A 15,599-nucleotide genomic window follows, 5' to 3' on the forward strand; every position below is an offset into this window, starting at 1 on the left:
TCCTCTCAGTTACATTCATCACCAAGTCCAATGCATCCACCACAGTTCACACCAATCATTACATTATCAAATCAAGTATCATCACCCTCATCTCATTCATCATCATCTCAGACCACAGAATCTTTGCCTATGCATTCATCTAGTGCTTCAGAATCTCTTTCTGCATCTCGAGCCTCAGAATCATTGGATACAGTTGCATCTCGAGCCTCAGAGTCCATTTCTTTACCTTCCCATGAACACACTGCAGTACATGCACCCAGGGACTTATCACCACATCCCATGCCCGTCTCTAGTGTTGGTACACAGCACCCTATCCCTGTGGATCCTGATTTTCACCCTGAGAGTCTAAGTGTGGTTTTACCTATACCACTGAATGTTCATCCTATGCAGACAAGGTCGAAGAATGGGGTGTTCAAACTGAAAGTGTTTTTAGCCACAGTTACTTCTGAACCTAAAACATTTAAAAGTGCAGCACTGATTCCTGAATGGCAGCATGCAATGAAAGAGGAAATATCAGCTCTTCATTCTCAAAAGACTTGGACTTTGGTACCTTTACCACCTGCTAAGAACTTAGTCGGGTGTAAATGGATTTACAAAATCAAGAAACATGCAGATGGCTCTGTGGCAAGGTATAAGGCACGGCTTGTAGCACAGGGATATAGTTAAGAAGAGGGGGTGGATTACTTGGAGACTTTTAGTCCGGTAGTGAAACCTACGACTATACGACTGATATTTGCCTTAGCTGCTCAATTCAAATGGACTCTTCGGCAGTTAGATGTTAAAAATGCCTTTCTCCATGGCATCCTTCAAGAGGAAGTGTATATGGCGCAGCCTCCGGGGTTTGAAATTACATCACATCCCTCCGACTATGTTTGCAAACTTCACAAATCATTATATGGCCTCAAGTAGGCTCATCGAGCCTGGAATGAACGATTTACCAGTTTCTTACCCAGTTTGGGATTTCAAGTATCATCGGCTGATCCGTCTTTGTTTATACAACAGTCTACCAAGGGCACTGTGCTATTGCTTTTGTATGTTGATGATGTCATTGTCACAGGCAGTAGTTCACATTTGATCAACCAAGTCATCATTGCCCTTACTGCCGAATTTGAAATGAAGGATTTGGGGTTATTGCACTATTTTTTGGGCTTGCAGATTAGTTATACTTCCGAAGGCTTATTTGTGTCACAGACCAAGTATATTCATGAGCTCGTTGATAAAGTTGATCTCCAGGCCTCCAAACCTTGTGCTACACCATGTCTACCATATCATAGGCTCCTCAAAGATGATGGGAAGCCTTATCATCGGCCTAAGCAATATCGGAGTGTTGTTGGTGCTCTCCAATATCTTACTTTTACACGTCCCGACATAGCATTTTCGGTCAACCAAGCTTGTCAATTTATGCATAATCCCATGATTTCTCATGTCATTGCCGTTAAGAGGATCATTCGGTATCTCAAAGGGACGTCTACATATGGTATCCATTTTAAGCCAGGTCCGATACATTTGCAGTCTTATAGTGATGCAGATGGGGCAGGTGACCCAAATGATCGCACATCTACTTCAGGTTTTGTGGTTTTTCTTGGTTCCAATCCTATCTCATGGGCATCCAAGAAGCAACATATCGTCTCTCGTTCATCCACCGAAGCTGAGTACCGAGCCCTAGCTATCACAGTTGCTGAACTTGCCTGGATTCGTCAACTTTTATGTGATATGCATGTCCTTGTATATTCCTTTCCTATGATCTTTTGTGACAACGTTTCAGCTATTGCCCTTTCGTCCAATCCTGTCTTTCATGCTAAATCCAAGCACATTGAGATCGATTACCATTTTGTCCGAGAGAAAGTCACTCGGGGTGATCTTTAGGTTCAACATGTGTCTTCCTCCGATCAGTATGCTGATATCCTCACAAAGGGTTTGTCTGCTCCTTTGTTTCAGCACCATTGCAGCAATCTGATGCTTAGTGCACTAGAGCATCAGCTTGAGGGGGAATGTAAGAAGGATGAAGTTCAAAAGTGTGATCCAAGTGAAGAGACTATCAATGGTTAAAACAAAAGCCATGTGTCAAAAGATTAAATCAGCTAAAATACATATAGTTAGTTAGTTGGAATCTGGAGAGGGTAGATAACTTGGTTAGAAGAAGTTAGTTGAGATAAGAAGGTTATGAATTACTTGCTTCACAAGTCTTGTAGCTGAACACATATATAAGTGAGGGTTGTAAATCATATTGCATTAAGAAAGAAAGCTTTTATCTGATATACATCTTTATCTCTTTTCTCTCTCTGTTCAACCTTTTCTATTTCTCTCTGTGAAACTATCTTAACACTTCTATGCCCGTGGGTGGAATTGATATGGTTTGGTGGTATGTTGAATCTTAGAATTAATCGCAATACTATTACTATTTGGGTGAATTGGCTTATCACCCTCACTAACTCCTCTTTGAATTCGAAGGTTGAGGTGGATAGAGTGTTCTCTGCCCGTGCATTCCATGAAGCCTCCAGGGCCACGGTGCTGAATTCTTCACTGGCCAAACTTGCTGCTCAGGTGCCAGCCCCTTGGAGTCTTCCACCTCCTCTATTTGTCAAACTCAATGTCGATGCTAGTTGGGAGCAAGATACAAAATTGGGTTTCTCGGGGGTTGTTGTTAGGGACTCTTCTGGTACCTTTATTACTGCTAAGAGGAGTAGTATTGTTGCTCAATCTGCGGCAGTGGCAGATGTGATTGCGATCTGTCATGGCTGTGAGATGGGTGTTGCTATGGGGTTTAATTTTGTTGTGATTGAATCTGATTCCCAGGATTCTATTTCTTGCCTTAAGGGTAAGATTTCAAATGGCAGGTGGGAGGCTTTTCCAGTGCTAACGAAGTGTAAACTACTTGGAGATTCCTTTCAAGACTGTCGCTGGTCTTGGACTCCAAGATTAGCCAATATGGCGGCGGATTCTTTAGCGTCGCGAAGAAATAAGGAGATGTGTGATTTTACTTGGGTCGATAGGCCGCCATCTTCTTTGGTTCATGTATTATGTAATGATGGACTTCCTTGTCCTCCTTGAGTTAGCTTTGGTAATGGGAGGGGTGACGCTTGTTGCTTGTTTGTTGCGTCTGCTTCCTTCAACCCCTTGCATTACCCGGGTTCCTCTGTTGTTTGCCTCTGGGTAGGCTTCTTTTGTTCCTCTGGCATCTTTGCCCTGGTTATTGATCGGATCCAGTTTCTCAAAATAAAAAAAATGATCCGACCCAACACCCATATCCTGCATATTGTCGTAAATGTGTATAGCATGGACAGGCAGACATTGTTTTTTATTTTTTATTTATTTTTTACACTCTACTAGAAATCTGCAGAACATGTGATTCGTTGGTCGCACATAATCATGATTCCTTTTTTCTCACCCCAAACACAAACAACTTGATGATTGAGTAGGTGTCGGTTTAAACATCATAAATTCATTGCTTGTGGATTGACTATGTCAGGACTACAAGTAAGAAAATGTGCTATGAGCTTTGGCGATTTCATGAGTGTAATCCATATACTGTAACAAAAGAAAGAGAGGAAACAATATAAGGAAAACTAATGAAAATGATTTGAAAATTTTGAGTTTTAATGATTAGGACAAAATAAAAGATAAAGTGAATAATACCAGATTTTTCGTTAAATAAACAGTACTGGAAGTTTTTCGTTAAAATTCCTAAAAATAAAGAGAAAGTGTAATCTTGCCGTTGATGTGATGGATGTCCTTCTTTTTTCTGGTCCACTTATGTTCTTTTTATTTTCTTCTCTTCACAAGATCTAGAACTCCAAAAACACATAAAAATACAAAAAAATCTCACATTCACCGAACTTTAATAAATTAAAGAGAGGGATTGAGAAGAGTTCCTCCTCAATTCCGCTTATCCACATAACTTTATGTTTATAATTAAAATTGTTCATATTATAAATTGATCTAAAAAGATTATCTTTACAAAAATCAATTAAAACTAAGGATGTTTAATCAGTCAACTATAGCAAATAAATAGACGGTCCGTAACTCATTTACGAATCCATCCATGTTAGTTCGATAACCAAACAATCTCATTTTTAAATGAATTTTTTTTAGAGATGATCTTTATACAATGATCTATAATATAAAACTTCATGTCTATGATACACCGTTTATAATTTAAACTGACCAAAGATCCTGATGTACTCCAAAAAGGTAGGCGAAGTCTACCGACTTTGCTAAGATTGATCGTTCTTGTTCTACAAGACAAGGAAAACCTGATTTGATCCAGATCATATGAGTTTACAATATTTTTGGATATTCCTACAATCTAAGGATTATGGCGTGACTCAAGTAATCACACTCCTAAATGAAACAATCTCTAATCCTAGATATCTTTTTAGATTCTCTCAGTTTAATAGGGATTCTATATTCTAAAAGGTTTCTCCCGACTCTTATAAATACTCTCATGTAGAGTAGATTTCTAGTAGCAATTCTGTAACGCATAAATTATTCTCTTTTTCCGTGCTTGAGTTTCAATATTACTTACTAACTTGATCGTCAAAGCTTTTTGTCAGTATCCCACCGTTGCCAAGGCCTCACTTCAATTGTAACGTCGAAGAAGTTTGCCAGTGTCCCATCGTTGCCAAGGTCTAACTTCAATTGTTTGCTTTCTCACAGGTAGCTAGACTCGCTCACCACCTTTGTCTACGACGCTGCACAAATTTAATTTCAACAGATCATCTTGTACTGACCTGGTTTATTGCAAGGAAGAAGGAGGGGAAACTTGCGCCATCAGATACACAAATATTATCCTTACAAGACAGTGTAATCAAACTCTTTCCTCTTCTGGTCCACTTCTTCTCTTATCTTATCCCTTAACAAGTCTAGAACTCCAAAAACATAGAAAAAGTTGAAAGTAATTCTGATATGTACAACCTACTTACCATGTGAAAGTTCTAGGATGGTACTAGTTTAACCTAGAGGGGGGTGAATAGGTTCCAATTTAAAAATCCAATTCAAATTTCAATTTAATTTTCTGTTCTCAAATTAAATCCACATTCACATCACATATCAAACTATCATACTCATATGCAATTAAAACGATAAATAAAACGTGCACACATGATGTAGGATTTAACGAGGCAAAACCCACCACTGGGAAAATTCTCGGGCTCCCAAGCCAGGACAAACACTAAGAGAAATGAGTACAGAAAGACTTACAAAACTCATCAACTAGACACACATACTAGTAGGCAGTTCTGTCTCCGCGCTTTGCTACTCGATCTCTCTTCAGCCTTCTAGTTGAAGTGGCACGATACTAACGTGGCCGTCAATCACTGTCGCCTCGAAGTTTGCAGGATACTAACGCAATCGTGTAGAATGTATGTAATGAAATGATTTTTGGAAATCAACCAATTATGAAAATCACAAGGCACATTTTCATAATTGATTTCTAATTAAAGCGCATGAAAAATCAGTGAACAAAAACTAATATTTTCTTTGAAAAACACTTGGCAATAAAACTGATTTTTCTTAAACGAAGATAACTCTCGGTGCACTTAGGGCCGCTAACAAACGTTTGCATTCAAATGATATATCATGTGGTAAAAGCAAAACTAAAAACCTACTCTGATTCATCAAGATGAAAATATAAACTGACTTAACCCTAGACATGTGGCACATGAATTTTTCTCTCTGTTTAATGCATTGCTGCTCGTGTTTATACCATCGGGAAAACCTAAATGCATATGCAGCCAATTTTAAAGGGCTAAATACAATCCTATATATAATATCCAATCAATGCAATTAAACCAAACGTGAATCAGATAATGCATTCAAAATAGATATGCATGTGATAGTATTAAAACAAAACAAAAACTCTTGTAATTATCAACTTGATAAACATGCAAAATAGATATGCATGTGATTGGATTGTAACAAAACAAAAAAACTCTCGTAATTATCAACTTGATAAACATGCAAAATTATCAAGTTAATTAGATGTTAACTAACATCCTATGCAAACATGGCAACAAAAGTGAACTGATTCATTACAGACCTAAAGTTTAGTCCATAACATATAACCAAATCAGTCGATTCGTTAAGTTCAAGAACATGCAGCCAAAACTAAATGTATTTGTATTTGAACCAAGATAAACCTAACTACATGAAATCCTTATGCATGACAAACTTACTTGAGTGGATGTCTCTGAAACGCTTGCCATTTTGTGATCGAGAGCACGTGAGACAAACTTAGACTAAAATAATTACAACTGAAAACAAGCACTAGTCTAAGATTACAGACTCATACGTTTTGTTTAGGAATAGCTAATTTTACCCTAACACCATGTCCCCACTTCTTAGTCAATCCCTACTAGAGTTCTCCACAACAGACGCATTAGACATTTAAAATTGATTGCGGAGCCTTCTGTGTCTGCCCACCCCCAATCATAGACACGGTTTCTTCTCTTCTTTTTAGCAAGACTAAGACAATCCTTTCAATTTGACCTAAAAAAAAAAAAAACTAATGAAAATGGTTTAAAAAATTTGAGTTTTAACGATAAGAATAAAATAAAGGGTAAAGTAAATAATACCATGATTGACTTTTTAGTGTAAAAATGTGATTTTTTGTTAAAGTAAACAGTACTAGGAATTTTTCGTTAATGTTTCCAAAAAAATAAAGACACTTTCAACTGTACCTGATTCATAACAATCGGATCAGGGATTTTTTCGAATTCTCTTTATGAGGATTCTAAAGATCAATTCATCTTAGTCATGCATCGAATATCATGCGGTCAGTTTTAAGTTAGGATTGTTTGTGTTCAATTTTAAATAAAATTTTTAAAATAATTTATGATCACAAGATGACTAATAACTAGATATAATTAATTGATCCTTATTATCCCTACAAAGAGGATCTGAATACGATCATGTTCCATAACAATTATAAACTAGTCTTGAAACAAGAAGTGTTGTTCTTTTGTCACAAGTATGAAAATCAAATATTGATATTTTGATTTTACCTTATATCGTGAGTCTGATTTTATTTTTAAGTATTTTAGTTATTAACTTAGAGAATTAGCTACTGATTTTGTATGTTTGTGAAACAATTCACAATTCATAATTCATTTTAATTTCATATATTTGCTTAATATTTAATTTAAATTTCATACATCTATTAAAAATTCAGTTAAATTTATTATTTATGAGTGACACATAGATAAAAGATTATAAAAAATCAATTTAAAAAGAAAATAACGTTTTATGCCAAGTGGCCCAACCCCCTTCAATCATACCTCTGTATGATGTATCAGAATAACAGAGTGCAATCTGAAATGAAATGGGAAAAGCCTTCAAATTCAGTCAACCAATCCAAAATTCCATTAACGTGAAGCATTCAAATATTCAAAATAAACAAAAAATGGAAAATAGAAATCGAAGGGTCGTACCATGTTTGAACACCGGATGATATCTGCAAATAACACTCGTCTGAGAATCTCATCAGGAATATGGGGCCAATTCGGGATGTTAGCTCTGACAGAGATTGGTGATGATGAGGCTATGCAAACGAAGGAGGCAAAGAGGTTGAAGGAGACGAAGAACTGAAATCGTCTCGATCTGCACATACAAATCACGATCAAACCCCAACTTCAAAACCCGGCAATGAATTCCCTTCCCCTTCGATCTGCTTCATTACTCTGGCGCAAGCCTTGAGCGCGAAATTTAAGGTGAAATGATCCGGCCCAACACCCATCTCCTGCATATGATTGTAAATGTGTGTAGCACTGACGGGGAAGACACCGTTTACGCTCCTCCGGAAATGTCCAGAGCAGACACGATTTTTTTTGAGGAAAACTAATGAAAAGAGCTTGAAAACTTTGAGTTTTAATGATAAGGACAAAATAAAGGGTAAAGTGAATAGTATCATGATTGACTTTTTAGTGTAAAAATGTGATTTTTCGTTAAAGTGAACAATACCAGGTGCTTTTCGTTAAAGTTCCCTTTTTTTTGACACTCTCTCTACTAGAATTCTGCAGAACAGGTGCTCTGTTGGTCACACATAATTATGGTTCCTTTTTTTCTCCATCAAGTCGCAAACAATTTTGATTGATTGAGTTGGTGTCGATTTAAAAGTCAGACATTCATTACAATGAAATTTCCTCTCTTACAAAATTTTGTTTTTATTTTTTTATTTTTTATGAACTAGAACTCGAAAAACATATAAAAACACAAAAAATCCCACTCTCACCGAACTTCAATAAATTAAAGAGAGGAGTTTGGCTCTTTAGATTGAAAGGAGTTCCTCCTTAATCTCTGAGTGCTGATTCATAGAAGACATGCTTATGATTATAATAGTTTGTATTATAAATCATTTTGAAAATATCATTTCTACAAAAAAATAATTAAAATTATGATTATTTAGTCAATCCATTGTAACAAAACACTCAGGTAACCAATATTTTTTTTTTAACACTCTCTATTCCTCCTATGCGCATAACCATCTCCTAATCCCACCGCCACGATCTCCCAAGTTCGCCAGCCCCGGGATCCATTTTTTGAATCTTTTGTTCTTGAAATCCCAGGAATACCAAATCCATGACAAGTTGACAACCCAATAGAATTTGTTCTGATCACTTATCAGCACCAAAAATAAACAGAATGGAACCCAACAATAAAATGGAAACCCACTTCAAATTCCAAAAACAATTCCAAATTGAAATCCATACCTTAAATTTACAAAATTTGTAGGTAGTGAACTTGTGGTTGCGATTAAAGAGAGCCTAAAGGGTTGACGAAGTAGGGCTAGATCGTCAAGTTTAGGATCCGGAGTAAGGTGGATCGAAATATGAGTGTCTTAGAAGTCAGGTTATGGACTCAACAATTTCGATTGAATTGAGCTACTCAAACGGACTAACGATGCCTTCACATCCTGCTATACTCCAGAAAGATAGGTAAAGTCCACAAACTTCGCTGATAATATTAACCATTCTTGTTCCGCAAGACACGGAAACCTGATCAAACCGGGGATCGGAAGAGTTTCCTATATTCTTGGAGATATTGATGTCTGCCGCAAGTAATCACACACTTAAGAGGCACAATATATATATATATATATATATATATATATATATATATATATATCTAATATATCCTCTTGGACTCTCAGTTTAATAGAGTTTTGTGTCCTAAAAAGTCTCTCTCGATTAGTATAAATACTCTCAAATCTCTGGTAGCACTTCCATAATGGATATATTATTCACTTGCCCCTGGCTAGTCTCAATATTGCTTACTAACTTGACAGTCGGTGAACCTTTGGCTAGTACACCACTGTTGCTAAGGTCTGACTTCAGTTGTTTACTTTGTAGTGGGACTTCTCACCACCTCCTTCTACTGTGTTGCGCTTTAGTTCTAACAAGTTAATCTTGTAATGACGTGGTTTATTTGCAAGGAAGAAAGAGGCGTATTATGTCTGGACCCAACGAAAACATGTACACACTATCATAATCCTCTTGGTCTTATGTTCACAAGGGCGTATTATGTCTGGACCCAACGAAAACATGTACAGCACAGGAACGGAAATCATCAAACTATTGTCATAGTTATTGAAAACGTTCACTCGAAAATGGTTCGCTTATAACCCTGACTGTTTTCAGAAAGTGCCGACAATACATTTTTAATCCCTCATGAAAGCAATGTCTTTGTCCCATAAGCGTTATATGTACTCATGTTCTCCTTTTTATGTGAATGTTGGCTAGCTAATGAGCTACATTAAATGTGGTCTAATAACAAAATGCCTTCCCTAAGCAGTCATGCGAGTCCGACTAGACCTGGCCGTTCACTAGTACCAAAAACACTTTGCGTGACGTAGGTCATTCGTCGCGCAAAGTCAAAAAAACGTCGCGGAAAAATTTGCGCAACGAATCTTCGTCACGCGCCAAGCCTGTGAAAGCAGGGTTTGCGCGACGTAGGATTTTGCGTCACGCAAAGACACTTTGCGTGACCTATGCAACTTCTTCGTCACGCAAACTATTTTATTTTTGGGACAAAAAAATTGCGCGACGTAGGATTGTGCGTCACGCAAGGTGAGTTTGCGTGACCCATGTAACTTCTTCGTCACGCAAACTTTTTTTTTTTTGGGACAAAAATTGCGCGACGTAGGATTGTGCGTCACGCAAAGACACTTTGCGTGACATATGCAACTTCTTTGTCACGCAAACTTTTTTTTTTTTTGGGACAAAAAAATTTTTGATTTAATTTTTAATAAATATTGTAATTCAATTCTAAAAAATAAATAATAAACCAATAAAAAGTATTTAATTATAAACCATATGAAAATGTACATACAAGATGTCCGAACAAAAAAAGAAAAAACTACAATAAGTAGTCTTCTAGGTTTGATACATCAAACTACTAGGTATCAGCTGGACGAAGTGGCTGGGAGGTTGAAGGTGGAGCAAGATCAAGTGATGGCAGCTGGATTTGAAGACCGGACATCGCTAAGGCCTATAGAATCATACTCACATGGTCGCCCTGGGTCCTAACCTGGGCCTTCATCCACTCGTTCTCAGCCCTCAGCTGCTCGTTCTGGACCCTCATCTGCTCATTCTGGAGTTACTTTGCTATTTGGACAATTACAAATAAACAGATGCACAAAAACCTATTTTGTAGTACCTAAGTCATGACTGAGAGATAGCGAAAAGATGACCAAAACGTAAAATAACACTAATCTGGAAGACCATCAAAGTTAGAGCAGCGAATTTAAAGTCATATTTCATAGTGTAATGATGCCATAGATGTACAACTATGAAGTCTATTCCATAAGTCCTTTACTTCATGACCACAGAAAGCAATGTACATTAATCTCTCTCACAATTTGAGCACTTCCCTAAAATTATATTCGACAATACTTTCAGCTAGCTATGAGCCTATGACCCATTATTCCTTTTTCAAACAATACTACATAACATATTCTTCTAATTTGTATTAGTGAAACATATTATGAGTCAAATATCCAAGAATCAAAACCATACAACGAGCTGAAATCTAGAATACATTAAACAACATGTGTCATCATGGTCACAAAGAGAGTACACACCTAAAAATTGATTTGCATCCTCAAATTGCAAAATTTTGTCATCTTGGAGATTTTGACAAGCAGAACAGTTCTTCCTCTGGAATTGACTTTCACAGAGGACGAGATGCTTCTTAGAGAAATGTCTTATGTCACAAAGATGGTGACAATCACTACTGGCAAGTGAAACGCTTGCTTCATCCCTGCTGAATGTAGCTGCCTATTAGAACAAAAGCTACACAGCTACACAATATATGCATAGTTTTTCATTGTTCTAGATTTTTTAAGTTCCTATGTATCTTCTCCTACATCTATGAATTCTAAATAAATACAAATCATACAATGGTTGAATTGAATTCATTATGACTTAACGCTATTTATCAAATTGGAAACATCATAACATGCTCTACCTAACAGATTATATCAACAAACAGATGGAAGAAGAAAAAAAATCACAATATATGTCTTGACAGAGAGACGTTTATTTGTAAGGAACTACAGAACCTCAAGGTAAATTGCAAGACTGCTCACTACATGTGCTCTAGTCATCCCAGAGATGACAGCAGGAGACACAATGAGTTTAACAAACATATAACACAACCTTCCACCTGATTCCAGGCAGAAGAATAACAAAATTATGTTAACAACCAACTAGGTAGTAATCACCGAAAACATATCCAAATACACTAGTACTCTCTGTTCATTCTTCCATTTAACAGCATGCCATTTCAGCAGTTTAAACAAAACTTGACATATGCCCGATCAGTAATTTAGCACTTGTCAAGCAACTTTCGTAATAAACTTAGCTGAGTTACGCTTATATACAAAATAACAAGCTATGAACCCCTCCCCCAAACCACAAACAAATAAATCCTATGTCTTATGCTTCTCTTTACAGAAAAACGAAAAACAGTTAAGCTCAACCTAGGTGAAATTCTGTGTTCCACCGATAGAAACAAAATACAACAAGGCAATGCAAAACCTGTATGAAATGAAGATAAAAATTAGTTACATGCTTTCCTACCTATTTTCTGCCATTTCATACGGCACCAAACGGGCGGTGAACAATTACCCAAACTGAAAATCCTACCCATACCTAATTAAAAACAAAACCCCCAAATTTCTATCAAAAATTTTTAATTTTCAAGTCACTAACTTCAATACCGCAAAATTATAAGCTTCTAAAATAAAATTGAACAAAAATTAAAGCTAACCCAATCAAATCACATACATATACAATATTTTACATATCAGATATACAAGCATATACAAACAACAAATACATACACAAAAATAAAAAAATTTAACATTCTAGGCTAGATCACTCACCTAACCGTTAGATCTTCAGAAATCTACACCGATCTTTGAGAAATATGAAACCAAAAACCCTAACCCTAAAGTCAATCTAAGCGAAACAGGAATTGAAAAAAGGGAAATTTGAAAACCCTGTACCCTAATTATACTATAAACAGATCACAAGAGAGAGGTAGAGAGAGGGGGTCCGTACCTGATTCAGAGGAGAAATCGAGAAATTTCGATGAAAGTTTCGAGCGTCGGCGACTCGGCTTTTTGGGGTCTTCGTTGAAAATGTGAGGTTGCTGAGAAGCTGCTGTTTACAAGTAGGTGAGGGACAGTGATAGGCTCACCCTCAAGCTAATTCATACGGAGCAGCAAAGAACGTCAAGCCGGAACCGTCAAGCCTTGAAGATTTTGCATCAGACCAACTAAATTCAGTAACCAGACCAACATTTACATCAGCTAAATTCAGTAACCAGACCAACATTTACATCAGAAATCCTTACCTTGATTTTGAGACTTGATTCGCGTAAGAGAGAGGGAGAGATGAGCGACGGGGAAGATTGTTAAAAGTTAAAACCTAGCAAATCCAGAAATAAATCAAAAGATTACATAGGAGTTCAAATTTCAGACATTTCTATTCTCCACGACATTCTTGGTCCAAGTAACGTATAAAAGACTATGTCAACAAGTAACGGAAATTGCATCCAGATGAAGGAGGTAACTGGAACACAAGCAAGCAAAATGCTTGGAACAACAATCGATGCTTGCCCATTAAAGGGTACAAGAAAAGACAATCATCATGGCGGCGATAGATAAAAAGAGGGCGAAAAGGCCTATTAACATTTTTGTGGGCAAAGATTTGTGGAAATCATCTTTAGAAGTATAACGTGAAGTGAGAACTCCCAGAAACATAATAACCGAAGTTGTGGAAGGAAAGAGTGAGATTGCATCTGAAACTACAACAGTTGTGAATACCTTTTTAGTTAAGAATGTAGGAAGACTTGTATCTCCATTATTTCCACCAGGTACTGTGAAAGCTGCAACAAACATGATGGTAACAATGAGAGCACCTACAACCGTACAAGAAGTTGTTATTTCTTTCATTAACTTTTCTGCCTCCTTCGCCAATTTCTTATGGTTGTTCATTAATACTTCATGTGGTGTCTTACAATCTTTGTTTTCATCTTCATGATCCTTGCACTTTGTTACTCTTTTCACCTAGTGCATTTCATCCAGCTAAAGTTTTATGATAGGTTTACTACTCATCCTTAGAACATTGCCCTTTCAGACATCGCAGAACCAAAAATCCGTAATTTCTTGAACTACATAGAATGTTAAGTAATAGTAGTTAATTAAAACCAATATTTTTCTTTTTATATTCAACTTTTTCTCCTTTTTGATTTGAACATAGTAGAGGTCGGTTCGAAAATTGAAAATAAAAAAAAATCGAACTGAATACTGAACGTTAACTAAAAAAACCAAAGCAAATTAGAAAAAAACAAACTAAATCAAAATCTATTGATTCGGTTTTAGTTTTAGTGGTTCAGAAACCGAACCGAATGAAATAATTCTTAAAACGGTGTCATTTTACTTCCATCCATCTAAACGTTGTCGTTTTACTTTTATTCTATTACCTAATTAAGGCTGTTGATGCACAAAACCAGAGGTCTTAGAACAACGTAAATCCGACCGTGAATCTGCAAGAAATGTAAATAACACAAGAGGTATCGTGGTTCACCCCAAGGTTTGGGCTACGTCCACACTGATATGTATTTATTTGAGGGAGAGAGAGCACTTATATGTATTTATTTGAGGGAGAGAGAGCTCTGAGAGTGAGAGCTTCGAGAGGGTGAGGAGCCTTAGGAATTAACCTCTCCTAATTGTGAGGGTGAGGGGTCCTTTATAGAATAAGGACTCCTCACTTATTACATATTTGTCCATTCCTTTATCACATAATTACATTTAAGTCCCTCGAGTATTTGTACGATATCTAAATACGAGGCCCTAAATATGGTATAAACAAAGGCTATTAGTTTTTTTTTTAAAATAAATTAAGTAGATTTATTGGAATGAGAATATGCCTGAATTTAGAAAGATTTTAATTTATCTCTAATATTAAAAAAAAAATGCAAATCGAGTATAAAAAAAAAGTGGATAAAAGATAATAATGAACTTAACCTAATAATCATGTTAATTTTTTGGACCTAGATCTAAATGCTCAAAAAAAAATTTATCAACCCTAAACTCTAGTATGCTAATAGTGATTTATATATGTACACAAAACATAAGGGGCATACCTTGAACGATTGTACTTCTCTTTGCATTTGCAAAGCTGCACCACGGATGTTATTAATATTTAACAATGAGAATGAGGAAATACTTGCTACTGTATGCAGCATATTATTGCCAGAGTTATCGATGAGATGTTCAGATTGTTGTGCTAGCATAGCACCAAGCCTTATGGAACCAACTCAAGCTAATCCACAAAAAATATATCAAATGGAATGCAAGAACAAAATATAAAGGACACCAAAATTTTAACGAGATTCCTCAATAGTCAGTGTAACTGGAGTACGTTTTCGGAGTAGTAGGAGCTCACCCAATAATCCAATATCAACCAAATGGGAGTTTACAAAGTGTTGGCAAGCTCACAACCCCAAAAAACCCCAATACAACCAATAACTCTCACACACCAAAGAAACAAATAGAGAAAGAAATATAGTGATTAATTTATTCTCTATACAAAGCTCAAAGCTATTACAACAACAACTACTTTGGTGGACGATTACTAACCAAAGAGATGAGCACTTTCTTCTTCTCTTCAAAGAGGGGCTTCATCACCCCTATTTCTTATTCTCTGTTTTTCTGGTGCACACCTCTCTGCTCTCTCAAATTGCTCCAAAGGCAACAACTCTTTGTTAAGAACCAAAACCCACGGGTGTTAATGGCCAAAACAACTAACTTTAGACAATGTGCCTTTTTCTTTTTCCCAAAACAAGGAAGGGACACAATGATGTTGTCCACCTTTTCTTTTCTTTTATTTAATCAAAAGGTATTTGCAAGTTAGCCACTAATTTTGGCCACTATCCAACAATCTCCACATTAGCCAAATTCTGAAAACATCATGATAAGCCAACCAACACAATCAACAATCAACACAAAACATCACTCCCAATCACTAATCCAAATGAAACATCTATATTCCATTCAAGTTTTGCTCTTTTGTTTCGATAACATGGGTGCTCACTGG

The 15,599-nt window shown here is 36.5% G+C and overlaps 1 protein-coding gene and 1 pseudogene across 1 annotated transcript; one reads left to right on the forward strand and one right to left on the reverse strand.

Annotated features, from left to right (window-relative positions):
- The first annotated feature begins 2,331 nt into the window (after positions 1-2,331).
- On the forward strand, positions 2,332-3,335 carry LOC126634631 (uncharacterized). The gene has a single exon (XM_050305165.1). It carries the CDS (start codon positions 2,365-2,367, stop codon positions 3,049-3,051), a length of 687 nt encoding a protein of 228 aa, XP_050161122.1. The 5' UTR covers positions 2,332-2,364; the 3' UTR covers positions 3,052-3,335.
- Positions 3,336-10,274: 6,939 nt separating this feature from the next.
- Positions 10,275-14,796, reverse strand: LOC126582616 (uncharacterized; annotated as a pseudogene).
- Positions 14,797-15,599: the final 803 nt, after the last annotated feature.

This window comes from Malus sylvestris, chromosome 9 (assembly GCF_916048215.2).
Source record: "Malus sylvestris chromosome 9, drMalSylv7.2, whole genome shotgun sequence".
Classification (NCBI taxonomy): domain Eukaryota; kingdom Viridiplantae; phylum Streptophyta; class Magnoliopsida; order Rosales; family Rosaceae; genus Malus; species Malus sylvestris.